The sequence below is a fragment of the Mobula hypostoma genome, chromosome 11 (genome assembly GCF_963921235.1).
Source record: "Mobula hypostoma chromosome 11, sMobHyp1.1, whole genome shotgun sequence".
NCBI classification, from domain to species: domain Eukaryota; kingdom Metazoa; phylum Chordata; class Chondrichthyes; order Myliobatiformes; family Myliobatidae; genus Mobula; species Mobula hypostoma.
The window spans coordinates 54,193,838-54,208,772 of NC_086107.1; the positions used below are offsets into that span (position 1 = coordinate 54,193,838).

General features: G+C 39.3%; 1 protein-coding gene across 1 annotated transcript in view; it reads left to right on the forward strand.

The window, feature by feature from the left end:
* The first annotated feature begins 3,311 nt into the window (after nucleotides 1–3,311).
* Nucleotides 3,312–14,935, forward strand: part of ddb1 (damage-specific DNA binding protein 1) — a 78,005-nt gene continuing 66,381 nt past the window's right edge. The window contains exons 1-5 of the mRNA XM_063062085.1: nucleotides 3,312–3,467; nucleotides 9,917–10,065; nucleotides 12,650–12,766; nucleotides 12,987–13,208; nucleotides 14,504–14,618. Coding sequence (XP_062918155.1) covers nucleotides 3,407–3,467; nucleotides 9,917–10,065; nucleotides 12,650–12,766; nucleotides 12,987–13,208; nucleotides 14,504–14,618 — 664 coding nt within the window. The 5' untranslated portion in view covers nucleotides 3,312–3,406. The remainder of the gene's footprint in view (nucleotides 3,468–9,916; nucleotides 10,066–12,649; nucleotides 12,767–12,986; nucleotides 13,209–14,503; nucleotides 14,619–14,935) is intronic.

Genomic DNA, 14,935 nt, shown 5'->3' on the forward strand with positions numbered 1-14,935 from the left:
TACAAGATAATAAGACGAATAGATAGAGTGGATAGCTAGCGCCTCTTCCCCAGGGCACCACTGCTCAATACAAGAGGACATGGCTTTAAGGTAAGGGGTGGGAAGTTCAAGGGGGATATTAGAGGAAGGTTTTTTACTCAGAGAGTGGTTGGTGCATGGAATGCACTGCCTGAGTCAGTGGTGGAGGCAGATACAATAGTGAAGTTTAAAAGACTACTAGACAGGTATATGGAGGAATTTAAGGTGGGGGCTTATATGGGAGGCAGGGTTTGAGGGTCAGCGCAACATTGTGGCCCGAAGGGCCTGTACTGTGCTGTACTATTCTATTTAAATATCTATTTAAATCTTTTAATCGTATGCAGTGTACTGTGTTATTTTGTGGCACTAATTTGTAACAGGGTAGAAAATTACACAGCACCCGCACAAACAAGGGTTTGGAGTGGGAGGGCACCTCAATCTCATGAGATTGGCGGGGCCAGAGGTTGTCTTCCCCAGCCTTACGCAGCCAAGGAAACCAGGGGGTTTCATATTGTATTTCTTTATTTTCCTGTAAATGCTTGCAAAAAAGATTATCAGGGTAGAATATGGTAATGTATATGCACTTTGACTTTGAAGTTCCAAGGTTATAACTTAGGTAAATTGTTAACCAGCTATGCCCGTCTGTTTGTCAGCTATGTGGAACAGTCTGTGTTCTTGGCTTACACTGGTATCACTCATCAACTTTTCCTACGCTACATTGACGACTATATTAGTGCTGCTTCCTGCACCCATCCAGAACTCGTTGACTTCATCAACTTTGCCTCCAACTTCCACCCTACCCTTGAATTTACCTGGATCTATTTCCGACATCTCCCTCCCCTTTCTCGATCTCTCTGTCTCTATCTCCGGAAACAGCTTATCTACTGATGTCTACTATAAACCCACAGGCTCTCACAGCTACCAGGACTATACTTTTTCCCCACTGTTACTTGTAAAAACGCCATCCCCTTCTCTCAATTCCTCCGTCTCCACCACATCTGCTCTCAGGATGAGGCTTTTCATTCCAGAACGAAGGAGATGTCCTCCTTCTTCAAAGAAAGGGACTTCCCTTCCTCCACCATCAACGCTGCTCTCAAACGCATCTCTTCCATTTAGCGCACCTTTGCCCTCACCTCATTCTCCCACCACACCACCAGGGATGGCGTTCTTCTTGCTCTCACCTACCACACCACCAGCCTTCATGTCTAGTACATAATTCTCCGCAACTTCCACCATCTCCAATGAGATCCCACCACTAAGCACATCTTTCCCTCCCGGTCCCCCACTTTCTGCTTTCCACAGGGATCGCTCCCTGCACAACTCCTTTGTCCATTTGTCCCTCCCCACTGATCTTTCTCCTGGTACTTATCCTTGCAAGCAGAACAAGTGCTACAACTGCCCCTACACCTCTTCCCTAACTATCATTCAGGATCCTAAACAGTCCTTCCAGGTGACACTTCAGCTATGAGTCTGCAGGGATCATCTATTGTATCTGGTGCTCCTGGTGTGGCCTCCTGTGTATCCGTGAGATTCAATGCAGATTGGGAGACCGCTTCACTAAGCACCTACAGTCCACTCACCAGAAAAAGTGGAATCTCCCAGTGGCTACCCATTTTAATTCCACTTCCCAATCCCACTCTAACATGCCAGTCCATGGCCTCCTTTACGGTCATGATGAAGCCACAGTCAGGTTTTCTTTCTTTCATGGGCTTCTCCCTTCTCTAGCCCTGTGTCTCTTTCACCAATCAACTTCCCAGCTCTTTACTTCACCCCTCCCCCACTTACTTACTCCGACTCCTCATCTTTTTTTCCAGTCCTGATGAAGGGTCTTGGCCCGAAACATCGACTATTTACTCTTTTCCATAGATGCTGCCTGGCCTGCCGAGTTCCTCCAGCATTTTGTGTGTGTTGCCTTGGATTTCCAGCATTGATCTCAATTCAGCAATTAAAATGTTTCCTTTGCACTTCATAGGAATTGCATTCAAACAACATACATTGCACCATTTCTTTACAAGTTCACTCCCTACAAATGCCAGAATCACACATATTAATTCTGAACAAGGAATAATTCAGCCTAGTATGTCCAATATGTAAACATGCAAGTATAATATCTTCCCTCCTTTTAAATTCATCTCCCAGTTGATTTCCCACCATCCTCTGAATGTTATACAAATGCTGAATTTTCTTTTTCTTATCCCAACTTTGATGCCTTAGTGGTCGAATAGCCTTTTTATATTATGGCTTTCACCTCCCCTTTATGCAAAGTCATAACTCCATTTATATCCTTAATTTTAAGTGACTGTTTGGCTAGAATGTCTGCCACCTCGTTTCCTTCAACCCCAACATGGGCAGGGGCCCATAAGAACTGGATACACAACAATCTCTAAAAGAATTTTAAAGTTACTGACCCTCTCCACTTCCTATCTCCAATAAGGACTAGCTGATGGACCTGTCTTCTTCCTCTTGTAGTTGATAATCACCTCCTTGGTTTTGCTGACTTTGAGTGAGAGGTTGTTGCATAGTAGCACCATTCAACCAGATTTTCAATCTCCCTACGGTATGCCGATATGTCACCACCTTTGATTCAGCCAACAACAGTGATTTTGTCAGCAAACTTAAATGTGACACTGGAGCTGTATGTACTTAGTCACACATTAAGCGGTATAAAGTGAGTAAAGCAGAGAGCTCAGCTTGCAGCCTTATAGCTGATGGTGATTGTGGAGGAGATGTTGTTGCCAATTCGTACTTACTCCTCATGATTCTTAATAATTTCACCTCCTTACCTAATCACTTTGTTAAAGTGAAATAGACGCCTGCAGCCTCAACAATCTCAAAAAAAAAGAATGCATGGCCTACAATTTGAAATACCCGTGTCAATGGATGTTAAAACCAAGAACGAATCAGAGCACAGAAGTACAGTACATAGTAAGAGTGTATTTCACCGACCCATTCCAAGGCAAAAATGATGGCAACCATCTCAGATGTGAGTACCTGCACCTTGTTTGATAATGTCACCTGAAACTTTGGAACATAAACCTCAACGTGTGTGTGTGTATATACACACATACATACATAGGTAAGAAGCCATGATATAGGCCTTCCATATATTGCTGAACTACCTGCACCACTGAAATACAATCATTCTTCATCTCGATTTTTTTCCCCTTGAAGGCTTACATCGACCCGAGGTAAAGGGAAAAGCCACGGCGGAGCGACAGAATGGTACCGCGGGATATGGCGGCGACCAGGCGGCGAGGCCTCACGCCGCAGTCGTCGCTGCGAACCCTCCCCCGACACGTGATGTGGGCGGCGGGAGCGCGAAGGTGGAGGAGCGCGTTTACCAGAGTTAGGCTGTGAAGCTGCTATCGCTTCAGCACGAACCGCCACCATGTCCTACAACTATGTTGTGACAGCGCAGAAACCGACTGCGGTGAATGCCTGCATTACCGGTAAATATTCTCACCGTGAAAGGAAACTTGGGCTTCTGTTTTACTCATTTACTCTGCCCGGCGAAGAAACGGGGCGGGGGGGTAAGAAATGGTGGGTTTGGGCTGGTAGGATCAGGCCTTTAATAGGGCCTAGCCACAACATCTAATACACTTCAGAAAGAGCCGCCGCGGCAACCTACGAAGCAATCAGGAGATGCACAACTCACCGATAATTGTTTCATTACTTGATATTTACGGAATTAATGTTTAATTGCAAATAAAGTTAATTTGTCACTGCGTTCTAAGGTGATAGGCAAACCAGTTTATAGGGACACAAGAGGCTGCAGATGCTAGAAATGTTGAGTAAGACGCACACACAAACAAAATGCTGGAGGTTTTCAGCATGTCATGCAGCATCTAAGGAAAGAAATAAGCTGTCGACGTTTCAAGCCGAGACCCTTCATCAGGATTGTAAAGAAAGAGCAGTGTTTGGCTTGTACATTTCTCTCCGTAGATGCTGCCTGTCCAGCATTTTGTATATGCTAAGCCAGTTTATGTATTGTTTTATTTGAAATAATGTTTGTTTCCAACTATTTATTTGAAAAAAATCATGGAGTGGGGGACAGCTGTAATTAAAAAGAATCTCGAAGTGAAAATGAAAAAAAGTGGTCAGTTTCCTTGTTCGAAAGGAAATTTAATTAACTAATAAATGGCTGTATTAGTTATGAGATAAATTTCAAAATATATCACAAATATGATGTGTAGAGTTGTAATAATTAACAACAGCAAACAATAATGGTCCAGGAGAATTCAAAACTAACGTTATTGATCTTTAATTAAAAAGTGTAAATGATTAGATATGGTAAATTTGTAGTTACAGTGGCCAGTTTTGTTTTGGTATGGAGAATGGGATAAATGGAATGACCTATACAATAGGAAGATGAAGCAAAAGGAAGTTGAAATGCAACAAGTAAAGCAAGTGGTCCCTGATGAGTATAAGTGGAGGCTGGAGCGTTATCTGAATTTGTTGAACCCAACGGTGAATTTAGAAGGATAATATTTTTGTGGTTATGTGAAGTTAGAAAAAGTGCAAAATTGAACTAATACGGTCGGATGTCCAGTCAACTGTACTAAAGCGATTTCTTGGTTGAGAAGTATTTTTGTCAAGTAATTTATTCAGTCTGTAATAACTATCCTAAACTCCCTGTCACTTTGATATCCTAGCCTCTTCCCTGGCTTTCAACACTTTCACTGTGGATGCCATGGTAGCGTATCCTATTACAACTTGGGGCTTTGGAGTTCAATTCCGACATCATCTGTAAGAAGTCTGTATGCCCTCCCTGTGGAATGTATGGGTTTCCTCCTGGTCCTCAGCTTCTTCCCATGGTACAAAGGCCTATCAGTTAGTAGGTTAATTAGTTATTGTTAACATCCCATGATTAGTTAACGATTAAACTAGGGATTGCTGGGTGATGCGGCTTGAAGTGCTGGAATGGCCTATTCCAGGTTGTATCTCTAAATAAAATAAAGTGAAACTCCATGTAAATCTTGAGAAGCAGCATCTGCTCTTGTGATAAGATGCTCTGGCTCTACACTGAATTCAGAAATTCTGTTATTTTGCTCATATCTGAGCTGTTCTTTTTCAACTTGATCCATTCTATTTTTGTTTTGAACCATCTCCCCTTTTGTTATTTAACCTCTTTTTCTAAATACAGGTTTCCCCCGCTATCCAAAGGTAGAACGTTCCTATGAAACGGTTCGTAAGCCGGAATGTCGTAAAGTGAATAAGCAATTACTATTTATTAATATGGAAAAAAATTTTGTGCATTCCCAGACCCAAAAAATAACCTACAAACTCATGTAACACGTAAAACCAAAAATAACAGTAACATATAGTAAAAGCAGGAATGATATGATAAATACACAGCCTATATAAAGTAGAAATACTCTTCTGCAGCACCGTCTAGCGCAGCGAAAATCTTACGGAAGCGCTCTCGGCAAAAATGGTGCAAGCGCTGTCAGCAGGAACACTCTCTCCAGTAACCTTTAAGCTATGAAGCTGCCAAAACTTACCAAATAATACATAAAAATATACAGCCTATATAAAGTAGAAATAATGTATGTACAGTGTAGTTTCACTTACCAGAATCGGGAAGACTCCAATAAATTGCAGTTTTGTCACAGTTAAACACTTGTTTATACGAATAATCACCTGACGCAATCGGCAATCGCCTCTGATCTGGGCCGACATTTACGTGCCGGGTGGCACCTAATTAATTAGCTTGTTTATTTCGGCTTTTTTCTTAAAGATGTGCTGGGTGTGTTCTGACTACTGCTGCACTACTGCGTCCTCCGCGGCAATGTGTCGGTCGGTGGCCTGGAGGTTGGGGACCACTGCTTAAACTATGAAGCTGCCCTCGCCTCAGAAGCCGATCAAACCACCCATGAATACCTTTAAATTCCACTTTCATCACTATCATCCAGTGCTTTCTGTTTCAGCTTATTAAAAAGACTGACTGATTTCTCCTTAAGTATAAGAAAACTTAACGGAACACCACGCTTTGTACACCCATCAATCCACTCAAGCAATAGACTTTCCATTTTATCCATTATTGGATGCCGACTAAGAGACCACTTTGCTACGAGCAGAACCAACGGTAACATTGGCAACTTTCAAAATTCTTTCTCTCTGCGTATAAATAGTGCGAATGGTGGACGCAGGCAAGTTCAACGTGCGGACAATGTCCTTACTTCGTTCACCATGATCGAAATGCTTAATTATGTCTAGTTTTACGCTGTGTAACACCCTTACGAGCTCTTTTAGGCTTTCCCGATACCTTAGAACTTATCTTGCTAACGGATGCACAAAATAAATCGAGATAAAGCACGTCGGCTAGAATGCAGTTCCGGGGAGGAGCTTGGCTGTTCGGGTGTGTGCTGCCTTTTATCGCACGCTGCCTTTTTTTGTAACAGTGAAAACACCTGTTAGCGAAAAGTGAACGTTTGGAAAATGGGGGTCACCTGTATTCTCCTTCACTCACAACATGCTGGAGGAACTCAGCAGGTCGGGCAGCATCCGTGGAAAAGATCTGTCGACGTTTCGGGCCGGAACCCTTCGTCAGGACACGTCATCAGGAGTCCTGACGAAGGGTTCCAGCCCGAAACGTTGACCGATCTTTTCCACGGATGCTGCCCGACCTGCTGAGATCCTCCAGCGTGTTGTGAGTGTTGCTTTGACCCCAGCATCTGCAGATTATTTTGTGTTTGTATTCTCCTTCACCCTTTAATTTATGTTTCTCTAATATTTTAAGTTCTGACAATTGACCATCATTTGAGTTAAGTCCATTTGTTTTTCTGTGTTTCTAACCTGATGAATAGTTTTAGCATTAAGCTTTTACTTTAGATTCCCAGCATCTTTTGTATTTTGCTTTCATAACAACATATCACGTGTTGATCATAAAAGCAGACACAATTTGGCATCTAGAAAGTTAAAGCATATATCCAAAATCTTGGTCAAAATGGTAGATTTTGAAGAATACCTTAAAATAATAGAGAATTCTAAAGCTTAGGCATTGTTAACTAAAGGCAAAATTCTCCAATAATAAAATTTTAAGTGATTAAGGTCAAAATTGAGTGAGAATAGGCATCAAAGGATTGTCATTTGAGAGATATAGGGAAGGTGTTGAAATTGATGTTTTGCATTGATGTAACTAGGAGCTACTGTATTGCACTAGTGCAAATAAAATTAGGAGCTGGATGTAAGATTTTTAAATAACACCAAGTTTATAAAGGGTATAATATAGATTCTGTCCACAGCTAGGAGTGGATTGGAACAGTCAAGTTTGGGTGGAGCAATACCACTAGTCTCAGCAATGAAGCTACATTATTATACAGCTTTGGGGGAAGGGTAGGTGACAGGGAAAATTAGTGGGGGGGGCATGGTATTGATTGATCTGAGCTGCCTTAGGTTTAATGAGCTGAATGTCTGCCTTTGGTGTTGTAAGGAAGTGTGGAACCTTGAGATACAGCACTCACAAACACAATAAAATCTACAGAAGCTGGAAATCCAAAGCAACCCATCACAAAATGCTGGATGAACTCAGCAGGCCAGGCAGCATCTTTGGAAAAGAGTGGAAAAAAAACGACTGTTTACTCTTTTCCAAAGATGCTGCCTTGCCTACTGGGTACAGTAGTGATGTATGGAAATTCATCATTCATCAAATATGACACTAAGTTCCCAAAAACTGTACATTAGTCTCTAATACTGGAGTTCGGGGGGTGGGGGGCGCAGTTGAATCAGTGACAATGGATTGGAGTTTGTGGCAGGAACTGATATTGGAGGGAATTTGAACCAATGTGGGTAATTTCACTCACAATAACTAAACAAATTCCATAACCTGCAGAGTCACATTCAAGGACTCTACAACTCATGTTCTCAGTACTATTTTTTATTTTCACATTTTATCTTTTGTACTTGAGTTGTTTGCCAGTTTTTCTGTATAACTTTTATAAATTCTGTTGTGTCTGTTTCTTCTTTCCCTGTAAATGTCTGCAGGAAAATGAATGTCGAGGTAGTATTGTATATGGTAATGTACATACTTTAATAATTAACTTTGAACTTGATCTTGGTAAATACTCTTTGGTACTTTGGCAGGGTTGGAAGTCTGTTTGGAAATATTCAAACATGGAGATTTTGGAAGGATGGGCAGAATCCTTGGAGATAACAGTGCAGGAACTTTAGTAAGTAAAGTGAGGTTAGAAATGGGCTGCATGTTTTTAAGAAGTTGTTCTGAAAAGAGGATGCAATGACAGCTGATTTGAAAGATTAAGGGAACCTTCTGCAAAGTGTTAACAGAATTAACCAACGTGAAAGGTTGTGAGGGAAATTGGTATTTTCTCTAGTTTAAATAAATTGAGGAAGCAAGAAGTGGATCTCGTGGACAAAAGTTCAGTGAGGGAAGATGAGAGAGTGTTAAAGAAGTGGAATTATTTACCCTTGAAGGTTAAGATGCAGAGGATTTTAAAACAGTACTAAAGCCAGGAATTATTTTTGCATTGCATGATAAAGCCAACACCTAGCTCTCATCCATGTGATGAGATGGATCATATGGATGAGAACTGGGGAATAGGAAGATTTGAGCAGGGCAAAGATGCGAGAATGTTTGAGCAGTTAGTTGCAGGAATATTGTGAATAGAAAGTTAAAAGTAATTTAGTTGCAGACTAAAAATCTTCAACGAAGTGTTTTTAATTGCAACAAGAGCAATTTTTGTCACTTCTGAATATGCTCACTGTAGGTTTGTTCCATGGATAATAGTGCCTAGTCAATTTCCATTTAGTCCACAGAATAAATGTCGGTAGCCTCCTAGAATGCTATGTTTTGAGATATTCGGGGAAGGGTCATTGGAAGTGTCAAAGAGCAGAGAAGTTGAACCCTGGACTCTTAAGATTTTGCTTTGAGAATTGTCTTTTTATTTATTCCTCCATTGGTTATTTTCATTTCTGTAGGACACTTGGAAATATTTATTCCATTGTAGGTACTCTATATTTATGGGTGGGCAGTATCATAGTATTGATTTAGATTTCCATCATAGTTTGCCTCTAATACTTCGAGTTTTTTATTAAAAATATATTCAGTAAATTTATTTGGGTACTCCCTGGTTATTTATTTCCAGATAGATGAAATAACAATAAACTTTTTGAAGATTATTGAGAAATTTTCACATTTCCCCTGTACTTTATCATAGAGCCATAGAACACTACAGCACAGACCCATCTAGTCTGTGCTGAATTGTTATTCTGCCTAGTCCCATTGAACTGCACCTGGACCATACCCCCTACACCCCTCCCATCCATGTACTTATACAAACTTCTTTCAAATGTTGAGATCAAACCCGCATTCACCACTTCCTCTGGCATCTTGTTCCACACTTTCACCACTCACTGAGTGAAGAAATTCCCCTCATATTCCCCTTAAAACAATTCACTTTTCACCCTTAATCCATGACTTCTAGTTCTAGTCTTACCCAATTTCAGTTGCAGCAATTTACCCTATCTATCCCACTCATAATTTTATATACATCTATGAAATTTTCCCTCATTTTTCTTTGCTCCAGGGAATAAACTCCTAACCTATTCAACCTTTCCCTATAAATCAGGTCCTCAAGTCTTGGCAACATCCTTGTAAATTTTCTCAGTAACCCATTTCTTCAAATTAGGATTCTTTGGAAAAAAAAGAATCTTTAGATGTAGATACATCTTCAAATAATTAATTTTAGCTTGGAAGGGTTAAAAACAAACATATGGTGACTGCTTGGTCAGATTTCGTAGATCTCCCTGTTGAACAGCACTGTGGTTATTCCCTTCACTAAATAAATTTCAGCAGTTCAAGGAGACCAGTTGTCATGACGATTCACAGGGTCCAAACCTATATTGAAATAAAAGATAAAAGTATGTATTTTTTTTGCTGTAGGTCATTTCACCTCAGCCGATGATTTGAATCTGTTGATTGCCAAGAACACAAGGTTGGAGATTTATGTGGTGACTCCAGAAGGTTTGCGCCCTGTTAAAGAAGTAGGCATGTATGGCAAGATAGCTGTAATGGAACTCTTCCGACCAAAGGTATGCTGTGCAGTGATGCATTAGGTATGAACAGTAATTTGCTGATATGTGTAAGATGTATTTCTTTCTATTTTGAAACTGCTGCTTACCCTTTGGTATCTTGCTTATAAGAATTTATTTGAATATTTTGATGTGCTTAGAGTCATAGAATTATACAGCATGGAAATAGGCCGTTTGTCCCAGCTAGTCCACACCAACCCAAGTGCCTTCCTGATTAAGTCTCATTTGCCTATGTTTGGTCCACATCCTTTTAAACCTTTCATACTCCCTCATCATACCTTGTGAATGAGTGGTGTACAATTGTGCTATTGGCTTTTGTAAGTGACTTGGAATAAAGGCACCAAAAGTATATTTGTTAACTTTGACAATGCAAAGGTGAGTTGGAAAACAAGTTGTGAAGAAGATACAAGGCGTTTACAAAGGAAAGTAGATTTTACTAACGTTTAGTAAGTGGACAAAGAACTGGCAGAAATTGTCCATTTTGTCTGAAAAATAAAAGAAGCATATCACCCAAAGGGTGATACCGTAGACAGGGGTAGCGAACCTTTTTAAGAGCATTGTTCCCCAATTGGCAATAATCTTCTAAAAAAATTCTTTCACTTGCCATGGTAATTTTGAGCAGAGATTATCATTGATTAATGAATGGATAGCAATAATAATGGATTTTTTTTAAGGAAAATGGATGAGTTCTGTTGCCTATTTATGTTTATTCATTGCTTTACTATTAATATAATGGAGACACTGAAATAAATGAAGAATTTTAGAAAACCTGTTTAAACTTTTAAACTTCTAATCTTCTAAAAAAAATTGAAAAGTAACATCATTTCTAAACATGTGATTCTGCAGATGTTGGAAATCCAGAGCAACACACATAAAATGCTGAAGGAACTCAGCAGATCAATTAGCTATTTTAGGAAGCCAGATGAATGGGGATGAAGTAAGAAGCTAGGAGGTGATAGGTAGAAAAGGTAAAGGGCTGCAGACCCCCACCCACCCACCCACCTTGCTTCTCCTATCATTTCCAGCTTGCGCTCTTTCCCCTCCTCCACCTTCTTATTCTCGTATCTTCCCCCCCTTTCTTTACAGTGCTAATGAAGGATCTTGGTCTGAAACATTGACTATTTATTCCTTTCCAAAAATGCTGACTGATCTGTTGAGTTTCTTCATTATTGTGTGTGTGTTGCTCATTATTTCTATATAGTATAGTGATTGTAACCTTTTACTATCCAAATACTAACGTGTCCATCAGGTCTTCGAGGATTTCAAAATGTATCATCCAAAGTCGTACATTCTTGCAACCATCTAACTGGTGCTCAGTTGGCATGAGACTTTTTGTGTGAAAATATCTCATTGCTTTCTGGCTGTAAAAAATCATTCCATTCTTCATTTGGCACACATAATTAAGATGTATCTTCTTATTATGGGTGGGATTTAAATAATTAAGATGTGGCATTGCATGCTGAGTGCTAGTAAGATGTTAGTATCTGTTATCTTGGGCATATGTACCATAGGTTCACCACTCTTGTTAGGGTGTCATTGTTGTATTTATAGCAACTAATCGCGAAAGCTAATTTATGAATAAACATTTATGGCTTGGGGAAATTGAATACAAAAGATTGGAAACAGTGTTTTGATTGCATAGGTAATTATTGAGATCTTGTTTTGTGTACTAATATAGGTCTCTTTATTTAGAAAATGATATTAATGCATTGGAAGCAGATCTCAGCATATTTCAAAGACTATTATCTGTGAAGGTGAATGAATAGGCTAGGCTTGTGTCTGCTGGAGTTTAGAAGACTGAGATAGTACTTGAGTGAAATATAAGGTCCTTCTTGATTCTTTTTCTGTTGGACAATCTAGATCTTACAGATACTGCTCAAATAAGTGCACATTCTCGAATGCAATGATGCACATTTTCTTTTACCACATATCTTTGGAACTGTCTTCCACACAATGAGCGAAAGCAAAGATTTCAAACATTTTCAATGTAGAAATTGATTAGTAAGGGGCAAAAGGTTACAGTGGTGGAACGCAGAGTTGGGATTGCAGTCAGAGTAGCCGTGGCCTTACTAAATGTTGGGACGATCTCGAGGGGCCTGTGCCTTATCATAATTCATGTTTGTTTAATAAAAAATGTTGGTAAGCATTACTACCACAACATGGCCCAAAACTGATGGTGAAATACATTTTTTTTAGCTGGAGACAGTGAATAGTGATCAGGAGTGGGAATGCTGGCTGATTTTATTTTTCCTCTCTCTCCCCCATCTCTACCGGTTTTTAGTGATAATGTTGCTTGTAATGTGTCATTTATATCCCTATTGAAGATTACAAACTTGACAAGCAGAGAATGAATCTTGGGATCTTAGATTTGCTAATGGGTACAACCCCCAAATGCTTACAAACATAAGGCACTTGCATTTATGAGTTTTAAAGTGTATAGTTTCCTCTTGTTTATATTTCATAGTGATAGTAATGGAATCTGGGCAGATTTTCTGCTCCCTTAAGTGAAGAATGTCCATATTGTTCATACATTAGTGAAGAGAATATATAATAGGTAGACAATTTTCTTTCTGCCTTGAAACAGGGAGAAGGTAAGGATCTGCTTTTCATCCTGACTGCAAAATACAATGCCTGCATTCTGGAATATAAACAGAATGGAGAAAACATTGATATCATCACAAGGGCCCATGGAAATGTACAGGTAAATTGAATTTTCTGTTCAACAGTCAATTAACATCATGCAGATGTTTCTGTAAAAAGAAGAGCATATATGACGTTTGTAATTGATGACCTTTTAAACTGAATTTTCTGAATCACTGGTGCCAGAAGTTTTAATAATCCACTTTAGCAGCCATTGCACAATTTAACATCTGGTTTTCAGTCTATAAATGATATAAACATACCTTTTGTGTTGTTTTCAGGATCGTATTGGCCGCCCTTCTGAGACAGGAATAATAGGTATTGTGGACCCTGAGTGTCGCATGATAGGTCTCAGACTATATGATGGGCTCTTCAAGGTAATCCCTTTAGACAGAGACAACAAAGAATTGAAGGCATTTAATATCCGTCTGGAAGAGCTCCATGTAATTGATGTGAAGTTTCTGTATGGCTGTCAGGTCCCAACCATTTGCTTTGTCTATCAGGTAAGAAATCAGAATTTGATGTGATGTAGAGATTTGCTAAGTTAGATAGGAACCTGAACACAAAAGGAATGCTGGCATATCTGAGTAAATTTTTGTTATAATGATATGAGAAAGTTGTGAAAACAAAAGCTTGCATGACATATAATTTGGCAATAAATATTCTTTCTTTGTGCCCATTAGTAATGGATTGGCTTTTGTGGTCATCTGCAAAGTAGCTGTTGCTAAAGAAAACTGTCCACAGATCTGGTGTGGGCTTCTCCTTTTAAAAAATCAGTTTTTATTGAGTGTTTTGAGGATCCCTGTCGATCTGTAATCAAGCTTGGTGAGCAGCCTACTACTTCTCATGGAGAGCAAATCAGAAAATATGAAGCATAATTTTCAATCAGCATGTTAAATATTTTATCTAACCTGAAATGAAGAATAGACTGTAGGAGATTAATGCAAATGAGAGAAAAGTAAAAATAGTGTAACTGTCATAATTTCCACATATTTGTTGTTATTACAATCTAAGTGGTTACAGCTAGCTTGTAAGGGCCAAAGAGATTAGTGCACTATTAAAATCCTATTTATCCCTGAAAGTCGAACATTAACATTTTATTGTAATAATAGTTTGTAAATATTCTTGTCTGATCACTGATTTCTGCAAATTTACTAATCTCAGTAATCTGAGAAGCAGGGAGTCATTGAGAGCAACTTCTGGTTTTCCATGGTTAATTGTGAAAGTGAGTACTTCTGTAGTAGCTCTAAATATCCACTGTGAAATTTACAGTTTTCTTATAACTGCAGTTGCAAACTTTACGACAATAAGGGAATCCTCAGCTTGGCCCCAGCACAGACTGCTCCTTAATTTAACTAGTTGACGGATGTCCACTGATGGCTAGATGGGGAAATAATGTCTTGTAGGTCCTGTAAGAGGTGCTGCCCTTGAATTGAGGTGAAGAATATAATTCCCACAGAATATAGTACTTTGCATTCATTCAGTTTGACCTGTATTTAAGGTTTAAAGAAGAAATTCGATGCCAGTATCAGGTGCATTTTATGGCTTCTTCATTTTTTGGTTCAGTATCCCACTGTGTTTCATAAAAGATGAACAATATTCTCATCCATTTGATCCAAATGGTACCCCAGTATTTCATTATGTAACCCCTGAGGTTGCTCCTTGCCAATGTTGTTAAAAATTGTGATGTATAAGAACGAGAATGACCTTGTTCTCAGGCTTTGGAACATAATTATTGGGGACATGCCAACTTGTTGCTGCATTGTAAGCTTCCACTTTAAGTTGTTCTCTTTTTTAGGATCCTCAGGGCCGCCATGTAAAGACATATGAAGTATCTTTGAGAGAAAAGGAATTTAACAAGGGACCCTGGAAGCAGGAAAATGTGGAAGCTGAAGCATCAATGGTCATTGCAGGTGGATATCTCTATTTTTTTAAACAAATCAGTGATGCCTTTAACCACTGCTATCTAGGAGATTTTGAAATAATAATTACTGTGGTTATTTGGTAGTGTGGTGAATCAATTGGGGACAACTGCAAAAAAGGGGTACTTGTCATTTCTCATAGTGTTCTCAGCAAATTGTACAGACAGCCTAGTCAATCACAAATGATATAACAAAGTTGATTTTCAGTTTCAACTAAATTTAATGTTCCTTTGCTTTTTCATAATTGTCACTAATTGTGACCCTATTGAGTGGTACTCCTGGTTGATTTTTTTTCTTGATCAGCTGGT